Source organism: Cyanistes caeruleus, chromosome 17 (genome assembly GCF_971803275.1).
Source record: "Cyanistes caeruleus chromosome 17, bCyaCae1.hap1.1, whole genome shotgun sequence".
NCBI classification, from domain to species: Eukaryota; Metazoa; Chordata; class Aves; order Passeriformes; family Paridae; genus Cyanistes; species Cyanistes caeruleus.
In genome coordinates, this window is record NC_141717.1 from 3,682,871 (window position 1) to 3,698,205 (window position 15,335).

The 15,335-nt window shown below is 48.1% G+C and overlaps 1 protein-coding gene across 1 annotated transcript in view; it reads right to left on the reverse strand.

The window, feature by feature from the left end:
* Positions 1-14,870, reverse strand: part of GSG1L (GSG1 like) — a 54,789-nt gene extending 39,919 nt beyond the window's left edge. Inside the window, exon 1 of the mRNA XM_023936562.2 lies at positions 14,137-14,870. Coding sequence (XP_023792330.2) covers positions 14,137-14,437 — 301 coding nt within the window. The 5' untranslated portion in view covers positions 14,438-14,870. The remainder of the gene's footprint in view (positions 1-14,136) is intronic.
* Between the last annotated feature and the right edge of the window lie 465 nt (positions 14,871-15,335).

Below are 15,335 nucleotides of genomic sequence, written 5' to 3' on the forward strand. Positions count from 1 at the left end.
ATACCCAATCTGAACTTCTGTAGCTGCTCTGGCATCAATGCAGTCATCCTTTCTCTGTTTGCAGGGACATGAACAAGCACATCTCCCCCAGGTTCTTTACTTTAGGCTCCTGACCAAGAAATCCAGATAAATAAATGGACTATAAAAGATACTAAGGTGTAAGCAGAAAACACTCTCCTCCAGAGCCTCTGAGTTTTAGGGCATGAGGTTTTTCAGGAATTTTATTGACATAAAATCAAGGGAATGTAGGGAGAGTGACCTTTAGATTTGGACTTGATATAAGCAGATTAAGCAGGATTTTTCAATCTAGCTGTATGGATCTGTGGTTTGGGTCTGGTTTTTGTGGTGTTTTGGATATTTTTGTCAGATGTAAGTTATTACTTTTATCACAGTTTTATTTGAACCTGACTTCAAGCCATCTCTCAGTGATCATCCATCACTTGTGTTGCAGTGAATCCAAAGCCATATTACTGGAAACCTTTAGCAGATACCTGACTCTGCAGAATGTTATCCCAAGACAGGCAAAGGGGAATGGCTTTTGCTACAGGAAGAACTGCTCAGGCTGTCCTGAGGGCTGGTGGTGTCCTTCAGACACCTGGCAAGGGACAGAGCTTCTCTGAGTTACCAGAGTGTTTGGCTGTAGGTGCCTTATCTGCAGGACAGAGGAGAGGGTGGTCACAGGCTGTTGGGAGGAATGTGCATCCTCTTCCTCCCTCAAATTCAGCTTGGCCTGAACACTGTCTCTCCTTGTGGTGAGGCCTCCAGTTTAAATAACATGGACAGAAAGTGCTGGAGTGTCCAGAAAAAGCCCTTTAGGATCCACAGCAAAAGGAATGACTGGAGACAGAGGAGAGCCTGGATGTCACCTCATTTTCGATGGCTGATTGTGCCTGGTTTGCTGCTGAAGGTCATGGTAGGAACAGCACAAGCAGTTCCTGACCCTCTCCTTTGTTGCTCCTGCTGCTGGAGCACTGGAAAACCCTTTTCCATTTTCAGTGGTAACCACTGGTGGTATTTATAAAGCACAGCCACACTTGCACATGCAGACATGCATCTTGCTGAGAACTGAAGATGTCAGCAGTGCTTTCACTGTTCCTCTTAGGATTTATTCTAAGTTATTTTTGGGTATCTTGTATAACTGATCTCTTAAGCCCTCTTAAGTTTAATTTTAGACTTGGCAGAGTTTATCCTGCTGTGCTGTCCTTTTCCAGATGCATCTTCTCCCCCTAACCAGGCTCCTGGAGAGCCTTTAGAGAATACAGAAAAGAAGCAACAAGAAGAGTCTCTGGGACTCTTCCCCTGAGAGTCCTGCCTTCACCTCTTTGTGGCTGTGATCCTGACAGAGAAGAGAGCCAAGGAGTGACCTCTCCTGCACTTCACTCAAGCAGAAGGAAGAGGTGGGAGCTGGCTGGAATTCTCTGCACTTCCACACAGGAGCAGTGGCCATGAAGAGTGAACATGAGGCTCTGTGGAGCTCACAGGGGACAGGGAGCTGCTGGAGGCTGAGCAGGGAGGGCGGACCAACACCTGAACAGCCATGAGCAAAGTACTTGGCACCAGCTTCTTCTGTGGCTTCCCAAGGCAGAAACATCATCCTTGCTCCCTCCTCACCACACTGACCCTGCACAGACCCAGCTGTGCCTCTGCTGGGCTTCCCAAGCATGGGACATGGCTCACAGGGATCTGCAGGACTCACTGGGAGCTAGCAAGAGTCCAAAATTTATCTGTGGCTAATTAATCCTAATTAATCAATCTAATTCTGTATATCTGCATGTGTGTGAGAATTTGTAGCTTGCTGGGGAATTTCAAACTGCAGCAGCCAGAGAGTGGGAGGAGGCACATCTGGAAAGATGAACTGGTGGGTGGGCAAGAGTCTTGAGGTTGTCTGGGTAATAGATGTAGAGCCCATGGGAATATCTGAGGGACCACCAGTGTGATGTCCCCACACAGCTGCAGTGGGAAGAGGTGGAGCAGTTTCAGCAGGATCTGCACACCTGGACAGGCAGAGGGGGAAGAGGAGTGATTTTGGTGCTGGGGGTGATGTTCCTGTGGGTGCTGTGTGTTTGGTGTGTGTTTGAATGCTTGCCCAGCCTGGATGGGAAGGGCTCAGCAGCAAACAGATGAAGGAAAAGGAATTCCCTGGGCCTTAAAGTCCCCAGGCTCAGCTTCCTGGGATCCTTCTCTGCATGCTCCCAGACAGGCTCTGGGACTTCTCCCAGCTCTGCAGCTGGGGGATCCCTCAGCTCTGCAGGATGAATGCTTTCTGCTCCATGGCAGTTTCTACTGAGGAAAGCTCAGCTTTGGGATGCTGTGTGGCCTCAGGAAACAGAGGGAAGTGTGGATTTGATCACTGCCAGGGACACAGGGAAACTTGTGGCAGTATTAGGAGGTGATCTCTATGTCTTGCTTGCAGCATGAGACTCCTTCTCCTCCTTGTTGCTCACAAGATGCTGGCAAGTCCTGAGCTCCCAGCCTTTCCAAGCCTGTGGCTCACCATGAGAACTGCCTCCTGGCTGCAATATCAGTGTCTGAGGAAGAAGCAGAAGCTGGAGCAGGGCAGGCCTTGAGGCAGAGCTGTGCCTGGGGCAGGGAGAGCTGGTGAGAGCAGGGCTGAGGCGGGGAGAGGAGGAGCACTGCTGGTGGGAGCTGCACAGGGTGGAGGGGTCACCCATGGGTTCTCTCACCCCAGGCAGGTGGGTGAGTCCCTACACACCTCCCTTTCCCTACAGAGTGGAGGAGGGGGGCTGCTCCAGTCCCTGCTCCACTGAAGGGTCAGTGCCACACACACTTGGGGCAGCTGGGACTCTGCTGGAGGCAAATCCTCACACCTTCCCAAGGCAGGGTTCAGAGCTCAACACCTCCCCAGTCTGAGCACAATATGAAAGCCCAAGCTCCCCCAAGTTCAATCCTGACAGAAAATCGAGGCAAACAGGTCCTAAAGAACCATCAGGTGCCACGGTTTGCTGGGCTGTCTCCCCTGCCCTGCACATCTTGTGGGTACATCACACATGCCTGGCTGTGGCTTCCAGGGTGGAATTCCTCCCTGGGCCCATGGAATTAGAGAGCTGCAGAGGGCAGCTGAAAGGCAGGTCTAGGTGCACATAAATTGGGACTGAAATCCAGCACACAGATGTTCATCCAAGCCCTGTGTGCCCTCTGCCCTTAAGCCCTTGGGAGACCCACGTTCTCCTCCTTCTTCCACCTAAAAGGTGAGATTTGTTTCCTCCTGTCCTCAGGACCTCACACAGGCCAGGAACCCTGGTGGTTTAGACTGGAAATGAGAAAAAGGGCAGAAAAAACACCAAAAAAGCTCTTCAACTCCAAGACAATATTCTGTTTCTAATGTGGCTGTTGTCATAGCAAAGAGCAGAATTTGATGTTCTGGGTCCTACTTATTGGTCCTGCATTCCCAATTTCTTTCCTCTCTGAGCCAGGGGTAAATGCCTGATTAAGAATGAGAGCAGCAAAATAAAAACAGCCCTGAAAAAAACTCCTACTTTGTATGTCTTGCAATAGCACGGTTTGAAAATATTCGAGTTAAATAAATTGACTTAAAGGAAATCTGGTAATTCTGGCTGAACTCTGTTATAACTCTGCTTTTCATCTCGCAAAAAAAAAAAAGAAGAAGAAGAAAGAAAAGCTGTCTGTATCCACTTACTCTGCATAAAATTTTACGAGTTCAAAAGTGCATTTATGATGGAAATTTAAATGATTACATTTCTTTTAAACAACATTCCCTTTTAGTAACACCCTGGCTCCCAGCCTACGACAGACAAGGTCCCCTTTTTTCCCACTAGGCCCTAACACATCTTTATCTCTCCAATTATATCTGGAATCATGTGATTCTGATGAGATCCCACATCATCTACTGAGAGTAAAATCATTGTATTTGTCTAAAAAAAGATATAACCCTCAAGGGATCCCAGCCTAGACGAGGCTGAGGATTCCAACACAACTTCAGTGAAAAAAAAATACTACATGAGGGAAAATACAGGTTAATGGGCTCACTCAAACTGAGTTGTATCAGGTTAATTACCAGCTGAAATATTCAAACTTTGATTAAAGTCATCTCAGAGCACTTAATTGACTTTTTTTTTTTTCCTAATGAAAAATTGAGTGTTTGTTAATCCGTAAAATCAACATTTTCCAGTTGACCCTGTTGATTTTGCTGGAGCGATATTTTGTTCTGGAAAATAAACAAGCTCACACAGAATTGCACAAAAATGCGTCTTGAACTACGCAGATAATTATTTTCTCTTCCTCTGACAGCTGTCATTCATTGCTGCTGCCCATCAATGTTTCTGCTACTTCTAAACACCTCGAGAATTTGCCCAATTTCTCGGTGATTACTCACAGCCTGCACCGCCTTTGGGGCTGGTTTTAAACCTGAAATCTGCGCTGCTCTTCTCCTTCAGCAAACCCAATCCCTTCCAACATCCTACGTCTCAAAGTGGAAAAATGTAAAGCTTCCCACTTTTCCATTTCAGGCACCCCTCCTCAGTTTGCACATTCCCAAAGGAATGCTGCTAATTTTATCCCAGAGGTCCCATTCCCACGGTGGGGTTCCCTCCTGGGGGGTTGGAGCAGGGAAGGGCTGTGCAGGGCAGGGAGTGTGGGCAGAGCTGGGAATGCTGTTGGTGCTGCCTGGGACTATGCCATGGCAACTGCTTGTTCCAGGCTGCAGCTCTCCCTGATGTGAAAAATCTTACCCAGCATCTCAAAGCAAACATCTCCACGGGCTGCTCTCAAATCATGTCTAATTGAAACCCAGCCAAGTCACAAGAGTCAGCTGATTATCTTGGTAAGACCTGAAGGATGTGTACACACATCCATCACTTGCAGAGATGGAAAGGAGTTTGGGTTTCCAAGTGATTGTGAAAATCGGGGGAACAGCAGTGCTGAGAGAGGTTTTCAATGATTTTGGTGTCAAATTAGAGCTGACTTCATTAAATCAAGGAGCTCTGAGTTGCTTGAAGCGTTTGAAGCTGTAGAACGGGAAGGGCTTCACCTGCTCGTCCCAGAGGTGACACACTGTGCTGACCCTGAGCCAAGGTAACTATGCCAAAATAAACCTGATATTGGCAATCCAGGATCCCTGAGACACCCAGAAAACTGGGAAAGACAAAACCCAGTGCTCTTCACAGAGGATGTAGCTGCTGTATGTCCCTCACTGTATGAAGTCTTGCTTTCTCCTGTCCTCCTGTGCCTGCCCTGGCTGCTCTTTGGGTTCAGATGTCCTGTTTTTCTAGGCAGGAACCCCCAGCTTGGGGTATGGAAACAAGCAGCTTTAACCTTTTCTCCTTGACTTTTAAAGGAAGTGAACTGCAGCACATTGGGAACGAACACCCAGTTTTTGAAATCAAGTGAAAAAAATTTGTGCTTGCATTTCCTCTTGTGGACCTTATTCCCAAGCATGTGCCCAATAACTTTGAAACAAATTCTCATTAGTGTTTTTTGTCTGCCTGGGTGATGCACAGTGAAATTATGCTGCATGATGAGTGTTTTTTGGTCTCTCCAAGCCTAGTGAGTTTAAACATGGTGGAATGTCTCTACCTCTCAATTGATTTTCCACATTGTGAGCGTGGTTTGAGCCCTTTTTGCAGCCAAATGGAAGGTGGAACACAGGAAAGTGGATTTTGTTTGCCTGTGACTGTTCTACAAGCCATGTCATTCCACAGTAATTACATCTGCTTCTTATTACTCACTGGCTTTTGTATTCCTTTCTAAGCTAGATCAGCAAAGATTGATATTGCCTTTTGGTTTAGCAACAAGAACACTGATGTTACACCAATTTGTGACAAGCACTGGGTCCTGGTAGGAGCAGCCCTCCTCTCCTGGCTGCAGCAGGGATAGAGTCCATTTTGTTCCTACAAATGTTGGGTTTAGGGTGAGAATGATGCTGATAACACAGAGGTGGTTGGGTTGTTGCTGAGCAGGGCTGGCCCCAGCCAAGGACTTTGCAGTGTCCCATGCTCAGCCCTTGAGGAGGTGCACAAAAAGCAGGAGGGATCATGGCCAGGACAGCTGACCCGAGCTGGCCAGGGGGATATTCCAGACCATAGGATGTGATGCTCAGTGTGGGAACTGGGGAGAGTTTGCTGGGAGCTGCCAGTCACTGCTGGGCACCAGTGAGCAGCTGCACTGTGCATCACTTCTTGGGGGGATTTAGTCCTCTCTCTCCCTTTTCCTCTGCTTTTATTACTTACTGTATTTCACTTTATGGCAATTATGAAGCTGTTCTTATCTGAACCATTTGGTGTTACCTTTCTCTGGCTCTCCTCCCCAGCCCACTGGGGCAGGAGTGAGTGAGGGGCTGAGCAGCACTTAATTATCAGCTGTTAAACCACAACAACCTGTACGTCCCAATTTTGAGATCAGCCAGTTCTCCTAAGTCCACATAAGGAAAATTTTAACATCAGGATTGAGTCTGGTGTAATTTAAAAACCACAAAGATACCACGGTGATTGATCTTCCATCCCTTATGTATTTCCTCAGCCCTGAATGCATCTGTTCATATTTTGCTCTGACACTGGGGTAAGGCATCTCAGTTCCCTTTGAAATCTGGGACCTGTGTGTTAATCTTCCAGCACTTTGAAGTTTATCTCATTTACAAGGAACTACCAGAACTCCTCAGATGTTTCCTTTAAGGCTACTGGGTTAAATGGAATGGCTGAGAACAGACACATCCAAACACTCGTGAGGAAGAGTAACATGTCTAATAAGGAGGAGTTAGCTGCCTGGTCCCTTTGCTCAGCCTGCAGGGACTTTATGTCCATGTTTTATGGATGATAGATGTTCACACAGCTAGTCTGTCTGCCCAGCAGGATCAGGAGGACCTAAAATCCAAAACTCCCAGAGCACCGCAGACACAAAATATCCCCAACATGCTATAAAAACCTGAATGTCTGCAATAAAGCAATCACCAGCACAGAAATCACAGCTATCATGTACCACAGGAAGGGAGCAAGAGTTCTTGTGAGGAACATGAATAAATCTGTAAACTCCTATGGCCAGACCTATCTCATCCTGAAAGCAAAATACCAGGGATTTGTTAGGAGGAGTTCACAAGTGCTTTTCTACAATAGATCCTTCCCATGCTGTAAAGAATGGCAAAAAATTGTTACTTTCCCTGTTATCCAGCCTGAGGGAGATTTCCCTTCTGATCCCAAATTAGATCATCAGTTTAATGTTCAGAGCATGAGCAGCCATACCAATTAGATCCTGAGCAGCTGTAATAATGCCAGCAGTGGCAGAGCAGCCTCCTCACACACTGCCTCCACCTGTAGCCAATTTCTACTGCTTTAGGGAAGGCATTAAAACCTCCAGACAAGCTGCTGGGCACCCAGTCAGGAGCTATTTTTTCCCCCTTGGCTCCCACTGGTGCCCAGCAGCCACCCTGGAGCAGGGATGTCACGGAGCAGGCAGCGAGTGAGCCAGGGAGGCAAGAGGGCTCCTCCACACCTCCTTCAAACACCAGCACATCAGCGATGCAGGACTCTCTCCAAGATTCCTCATGCCAGAAATATTCCTCTTCCCTCCTGCAGTTCTCCCTGGGACTTTGGAAGGCTCCATTCAGCCCATGGGTTTCCTTTGCTCACACTGCCCTCTGTGGAGGTGAGGTCCAGACACAGACACACAGCTCTCTGCAGGAACCTGTCCTTGCATTGTCACTTTCCCCCCTCGATTATGAGTTACTTAAGTCATATTATTTTCTTTATCCATGCATGTGTAAGGTATCACTACAGCTCTTCAGTCTGGTACACTACATAACACCAAATTTCTTTTCTTTTCCCTAACTACCTTGGAAATCCCACTCTGCACCTATTTCACCTTCCTCTTTTTCTTACCATACCCACTGGTGTTGCCTGTGGTGCTGATTTTTCCCTGGAATAACCTTTTCTTTATGCCACAGCACTTGGCAGCCCCCAGCCACTCCACAAATATTGGCCCCCAACTTGGTTCTTATCTTCCCCCTGCAACTGGTACCCACCTGAGACCTCACAGAGCTTTAGCCCACAGATTCTGGTGCTTTTAGCCTGTTTTAAAATGTAATGCTGTTCTTACAGCTCTATCAGGCCAGCTCACATTTTCAGTTATGCAGGAAAATCTCTGTTCCTTAATGCCAACATTCCCAGATTTTGCGCGGCAGCGTACGTAAGAAGCGCGTTCAAAGCAGGATTATTCTCTTCAAATTAAGACTTGTGTGTGTGGAATTGCAGTGCCTTGGACAGATTGTCTTTTGGCCAAGGAGGCAAACACGCAATGCCAGGGCTCAGTGCATGCCATGGGAGGGGCAGTGTGACCTGCTCTCCTCTCTAATGAGGATGTTGATCAGTTTGGGCACAGACACCCACGTTTGCTGATGCCTGCAGGATTCATCTCACCTTTATTGTTTTTAGGTCACACAAATTGTAGCTAGCTCTTTTTTTTCCTAGATTGCTAATCCCAGCAATAACAGAATCAGTCCCAAAACCAAATTTGAGGACAACTAGAAATATCTGGTCTCCATTGGGATAGTTCTCCCTTTTGTATTTCCACAGTCTCCTTGTAAGACTTTTCTTTATTCAGTTTACAGTCTACTTATCCCAATGATAATCAATAAAATAAGGTAAATCTGAAACATAGGTTAATGCTAAAGGTCTCCCTGCTCCTCTTTGTGTTGTCTCCAGTGACAGATATTTAGGGAAGAACGAAGGGGTGGGCACAGGTGATTCTGCTCCTGCACTCCCCTTGTCACACCAGTACTGCAGCAGCAGTTTGGGGACTTCCCAGTCAGGGGTTGCTCTGAAATCATCCTGTCAGTGACAGGAATGGAGGTTTCCTCTCTGGATCCATGTAATTCCTGGTTTGGGCCTTCTCAACATTCCCTAGCAGGGAGCTCTGCAGCCAGGAGTACTTATTTTATTGTCTGCTATCAGGGAAGCACTCAAGGGTGTGCATTGTCTGAGCTCTGTCCCTGTCACTTGATCCCCACCAATGTCACATCTCTGTGCCCTGGGCCTTCTGTCCAGCCTGGAACTCAGTTCAGTGGTGGAACAGGCTGGCTGTGCAGTGTGGGAGCCTTCCTGCTTCTCTCCTTCTGTTCCTGCCATCCTCCCCACTCTCTGCAGCTCTCCTGGAAAGAGCTGGGACATTCCACCAAATATTTTTTGCAAATCCACAGAGACTGGATCTAATCCATGACCCTTGTCTTAGAAGTGGTTCATCTTGGTAAAAGGTTTACCTTTAATAAACCCTTACCTTTGACAAAACATATTTGTTGCCATGCAATGAGTGCTTTCTCTGAGAACTGTCCTAAAATTCCTGGGTCAAGTGACCTGTATAATTTTTTTCCACTTTTATTTAAATACAATGATGTACAGATTCTTCCAAACTTGCATTTTCATGTACCAATTATTTCAACATCCTCAGATGGAGATTATCCTGGCCCCCTGGGTTCAGTTCCTCTAGCACTGGAAATTTTATCTTTAATATAGAGCTCTACCTCTTCCATTCCTTTTACCACTCTTTCCTTCCTAACAATTTATAACCAGCAATTTTTACATTCCAGTCATGCGAATAAACCTGCCAGGTTTCAGTCATGCCAATTATATTGTATTTCTCATAATCCAGCAAGAATTCCCAAGTCCTCTTGCTTTTAATTATAAACTCACAAGGTACTTCTCCCCAGCCCCTCTCTGGACAGCCACCTGTTGTGAATCTCTGTGATGTGTGATCATCACAGGGGCAGGGGACAAAGGTGTTGCAGAACAATTCTGCAGCTGTGAAAGGCTGTGGCAAGTTCTGGTGTTTGTGTCACAGATTTACTCATTTCTGCAGGAGAAGCCCCTCTCCTCTGGCTCCTCCTCAGAGTGCCCATACTTCTGGCCCATTTTGACACATCCTTACGTCCAATTTAAATTCTACTCTACTCTAAGTTTCCTCCTGCAGGAGTGCTGAGGAATAAGTGACACACTGTACACGTAGGGCTACAGACCCCTTGCCCTCCAAAAAATTCAGTTTAAACCCACAAAACAAGCCATGCATTACCATTTCTGATCTCCTGATTTCTTGGGAGAATGGTGAGGATCCTTGTTCATTTAATGGGACAGTACTGTTAAAAGGGAACTGGGCAGCTGCTGTTCCCCTCTGGCTGTGGATGTTAGTACTGGGCTTGTCTATTCACTGGCAATTAAAGGTCTGAGTTCATCTTTGTTTCTTTTCTATTAACACCAAAGCAAACACAGTATTGAGCAAAACTGGCTGACTTGTTATTTGGAGTTCCCAGCCTCCCCTGTCTGGATTTGATGTACCACCTTGTGTGCTTCATGGGTTAGTTATTTCATGGGCTGTGTGCTCTGGACTCATGGAACCCAGCAGCTGCTTCAGCACTGCTGCACCTCTGCTGTGGTGCCTCGTCAGGTGCCCAAGCACAGAGCTAGACCGAGTGTGTGCACCAAGATCCGGCTCAAAGCCACGGTTAAAAGGAGATGGAATGCTGGTGAGCCTGGCTCTGAGACATGTGGCCATGGCCAAGGAGTTCACAGCCCAGGAGGGCGGAACAGGGCTGATGAGCAGCACAGTCTGCAGAGCTTTGTCTTCAGCCCCTTCTGAGCTTGGGTGTGTTGCTCCTACAGAAGGCACCTCCACCTGCACCTCCAAAGCACTGAACCCACTCTGAAAGGAGAACCTCTTTCTGGTAGCCTGGGATTCAGCACACTTTTGAGTCAGAAATTGTGCTAAATAATTACTAATTGCTAATAATTACAGGACTCCCCCACCAATGAAATATAAATGCTCCAGTCCCTCTTTTCCCAGAGGGAATTCACAATTACATTTCTCAGGTACTAAATGCTTTTTGAATTCTTGAGCTGTCCTAGACATGCTGGATAAAAATAAACTCTGGATTCACAAATTATTTCAGAAATAATCACAGCATTCAATCTCTGTTAGAGCTGTCAGTGGAAACCAGAAACTGGCACCAAGAGGCAGGCACGCTCCGCTGGGCTCTCACAAAGTGGATGGCATGCTGCTTGCACCTCAGCCTCTGGAATCTAAATGCACATTGCAGATAAACAGGGGCAAGGAGAAGACACTCAAAAATGTGTTTGCTTGCTGCCCTAAATGTCATTTTAAGGTGTGACTGAGCCCCAGCTCCTCCAGCCAACTGGGAGCCCTGTTCCCTGCAGCACCAACCTGCTGGGAGCTGCTCCTGTTGGCACCACAGGATCTGCTGTGCTGCAGCTGCACCAGTGCAGGGAGCACAAAGTTTTGACAGTGTGGCTGGAGGAGAGAGGAATCAAAAGCCTGGTGGCTGGAGGAAGAATGTGACTCCTAGCTGTGAAAGTTTGGAGGCTCTGGGGAGTTTTGGCAGTACCACGATGACACAGAGAGTTCCTGGCACTCACATGTGCCTGGTGAGATCCAGAACAGAATCACAGAGGAGCCTGTGTGGGAAGGGAGCCACAAGGATCATCAAATCCAGCTCCTGGCCCTGCACAGACACCCAACAATCCCACTCTGTGCCCGAGGGTGTTGTGCAGACACTCCTGGAACTCTGGCAGGATCTGTGCTGGGACCAGTACCCTGGGCAGCCTCTTCCAGCGCCCAAACACTCTCTAGGGGAAGAACCTTTTCCCAATATCCACCCTAAACCTACCCAAACACAACTTCAGGCCATTCCTTTGGGTCCTGCCACTGGTCACAGCAAAAGAGATCAGTGCCTGACCCACCTCTTCCCCTCGTGAGGAACAGGAGAGGAAGTTGTAGACTGTGTTCAGGTCTCCTCTCATGTTGTTTAAATTCAGCCATGAGTGAGTCAGGGAGGAATCAGGGACGGGCTGGGAGCTGTGGGAATGCTGCTGACCATGGGCTCTGGCCATATGTTCTGCTGACAAAGTGTGAGGCTGGGAGTGACTGTGGAAGGGACTTTGCCTGGAGCAAGGCTGCTGCTGCAGTCACTTCAGTGCTGCTGGTAAAGCTTCAGGAAAGATGCTACTGACAGTGTTCAGTGCATTTGAGCTGGGGATTTTGCCTAATTTAATACACCATTATTTAACAGTATGAAAGCACTGCTATTTAACACACACCCATGAGTGTGTGACTTGTGATGCCTGCAGGGCTGGGGTCAGCAGGCGTGCTGAGGATGGGGATGAGCCTCTGGGGTGGATTCCTCACAGGGGAATGAGTGGGGGCTGTCTGTGTAAGCACAATCCCTGTGCTGCTGGCTTGGGGCTGGTGCCTCGGTGCCCTGCAGCTCAGATGAAATGATCATCAGTCAGGCTGCAAAAGGCCATGACAACACTCTGACAGTCTGGCATTACAAACCCATCAGTCTGAGCGAGGAGCTGTCGGGTGTTTTATGTTGGCACTATTAGGGACAAATTTAGACCCGTGTCCATTACATTGCTCCTGTCCTCACCAGGAGAAGACACGGTAAATCTGAAAGAGGCAGCTGTCTGTCTGAGCCAGTACATCTCTGTGCCTTCCTGGGTCACTTCCAGAGGCTGGTGACTCCTAGTTTGCTAACTGAAGAGTTTCAGATAAGAGGAGACACTCACTGAGCTGCTGTGGGGGTGTGGGGAGGGAGAAGCAGCCCCTTCCCTCCTGCTTTCACCACAACTTTTCAAAGCTGGCTTCCAACTCTCTCCTGAAATCACCCGCTACAGCACAGCTTTGTTTACCCGGTGCAGAATAGATCACTGTGTTTCTCTTCTCCCACAGATAACTCACTTTTCTGAGTGGGCTAGAGTCACACAGTTACAACTTATCTCACACATAAATCTGGACTTGGAAAGATTTCAGTATCTGCCAGAAATATGGGCATCCTTGATCGTGCCAACCCCAGCTAAGATGCTCAAAAAGCCAGAGAGTCTTAGGCTGCTCACTCAGGCTGCTGTGGCCTAAGCTGATTCCCAAATCAGTAAGACAAATAAGCTTTTTTTTCTGTGTTTTTCTTTCTAACGTCAAGAGTGTTGCTTTGGTGCTCTCATTTCAGCCTGGAGCCGTCGCAGTCCCAAGGCTGGAGTCCATGAACTTTCCTTTTTTTACATTAAATAGAGTTTTAATAAACAATTAATTCTGCAAGTACTCTCCTCAAAAACACCAGGGAGAATACACAACCCCTTGGGATGAAACAGGCTATGAGCACTTCCCCAGTTTTCCCCATTTAATAGTACATTCTCACAGAGAATTCTATCAATTAAAGTAGAATTTTACCCTAAACTTCCCATTAGCAGAGAGGCTGTGTTCTCAGAGACATAACACATCCACGGTTAACTGTTCCTCTCTCCCAGCAGCGAAGGACCAGCTCCCTGATCTACTCCTTGGGCAGAGGCAGGATGGGGTGGGAACAGCCCAGTGAGGAACAAGTATCCACAACCCATCATCTCATACTCTGCCACATTTGTAAACTTTATTTCTCAGTCACATAACCCAGAAAAGAGCCCTTTCAAAGGCAGAGTGTGGATGTTAGCTCTAGCAGACAGCTCTGGGAGTAGGGGCTGTCAGTTTGCATCTGCTGAGACTTAAATCGGTCCCAGGGCAGCTGCCTGCCATCCACCCTCCAGTGCTTTATTCCTCGGGAAGTGCCAGGCTACAGCAGAGGAAATGAATGCACTGATAAGCTGGAGAGATGTCTTTTTGAGTGGTTCCCAGCAAGGAAATAGCCGAGCAGGGAACAGAAATGAGCTTTCCCGTGCCCACTTGTGCCCTTTAGCTGAATTTCTCTGCTCAATAAACACACCGGGGCGGGCTCGCGGGTGGTCATTCACTTCAGGGAGAGGGGAAAAGGGCCGGGCTGGGCTGCAGCTGGAGAAGCCCGTGAGCCGGGGGCGATTGCAGGGGGTGTCGGAGCCCCCGGGCCGCGCTCCCAGCAGCGGCCGGAGCCGAGCGCCGCCCGCCCGGGGCCGCAGTGCCCGGCACGGAGCTGCGGGGCTCGGCAGAGAGCTCCGAGCCCGCAGCAGCCAGCAGCTAAACAAGCAAATCGCTGCTCCCGCAGGAAACAGGTTGCTTTTCGACAGAGAACTGTTAGAACCCTGCCTGTCTCCGCAGGGCGAATCTGCTCTAAGGCAGGGCTCGGAAGGGCTCGCCCGCCGCCTGTCACACCGAGGAGAACACGGAGCTACACGGGCTGCCGGGAAGTTGTTTCATACTTACCAGCAGCATTGATATTTTCCTCACAGGAGTACCAGATCCCAGTGTGGAAATACCTGAAAAGGAAGCGGTCATCTCCCGTCTCCCAGCTGTAATGAACCACATTCTGGTTCGTCCCATTTGCAGTCTCATTCCCGCCGTAGTTGAGGCAGTTTGTCTTCTTCTCTTTCCCACAGCTCGGCTTGGGGACCCTCTGTGTGCCCTCACACCAGTGGGTCGTGATAAAAGCTGTTGTAGAGAAGAGGAGAGCCATCAGATTCAGACTCACTGCTAGCAGGGCTCTGCATCTTCGATTTGTCTTCATGGTAAATCCGCCCTCCCTCCCCCTCCTGCTGAGAGAAGAAGTCAAAGGGGTTTGTTTTATTTGGGAGGGGGGGGGTTTCAAAGCCTCTCACGATTCAGAATCCAGTTGTCCAGGCACCAAAACTCTCAGGCTCTGGCAGCGCGCTGTGGAAGCGGTGGAGGAAGCCGTGCAGGCAGCCTCCCATTCTCCCCTAGCCTTGAAGCGCTGTCTTTGTGCGTTAGAGCCCCGGCAGCTGCCGGCCGAGCGGGGCCGGTCCCTCGCAGCCGCCGAGCTTCAGCGCGCCGAGGGCAGCGGAGCGGCTCTGCCTCCCGAGGAGCACCAGCGGCGACTGAACATCTGCTCGGCTACCGCACATCATCCTCCCCAGGGGCTCCGCAGCCTCCTCCGCCGGGAGACACCTGCAGGCTGCCAGCCTCGCTGTCCCCTGCTCCCGTAGGATGGGCAGCAGCGGCTCGGCGTGCGGCAGGAGGAGGCAGGGACAGCTGCCACCCGCTGCCACCGTGCCCGGCACCGCTCCGAGCCCACTGCAGCACGCCGGGCTGGGGGAGGTGGCACGGCTCCGTCCCGAAAAGAATTATTATTATTACTATCACTATCACTATTATTAGTAATATTAGTATTATTAGTATTAGTAGCAGTTATTCATTATTATTATTATTATTATTATTATTATTATTATTATTATTATTATTATTATTATTATTATTATTATAGTATCAGTTATTTAATACTATTATTATTATTATCATTATTATAGTATCAGCTATTTATTATTATTATAATAGTATCAGTTATTTATTATTATTATTATTATTATTATTATTATTATTATTATTATTATTATTGTATCAGTTATTTATTACTATTATTATTATTATTATTATTGTATCAGTTATTT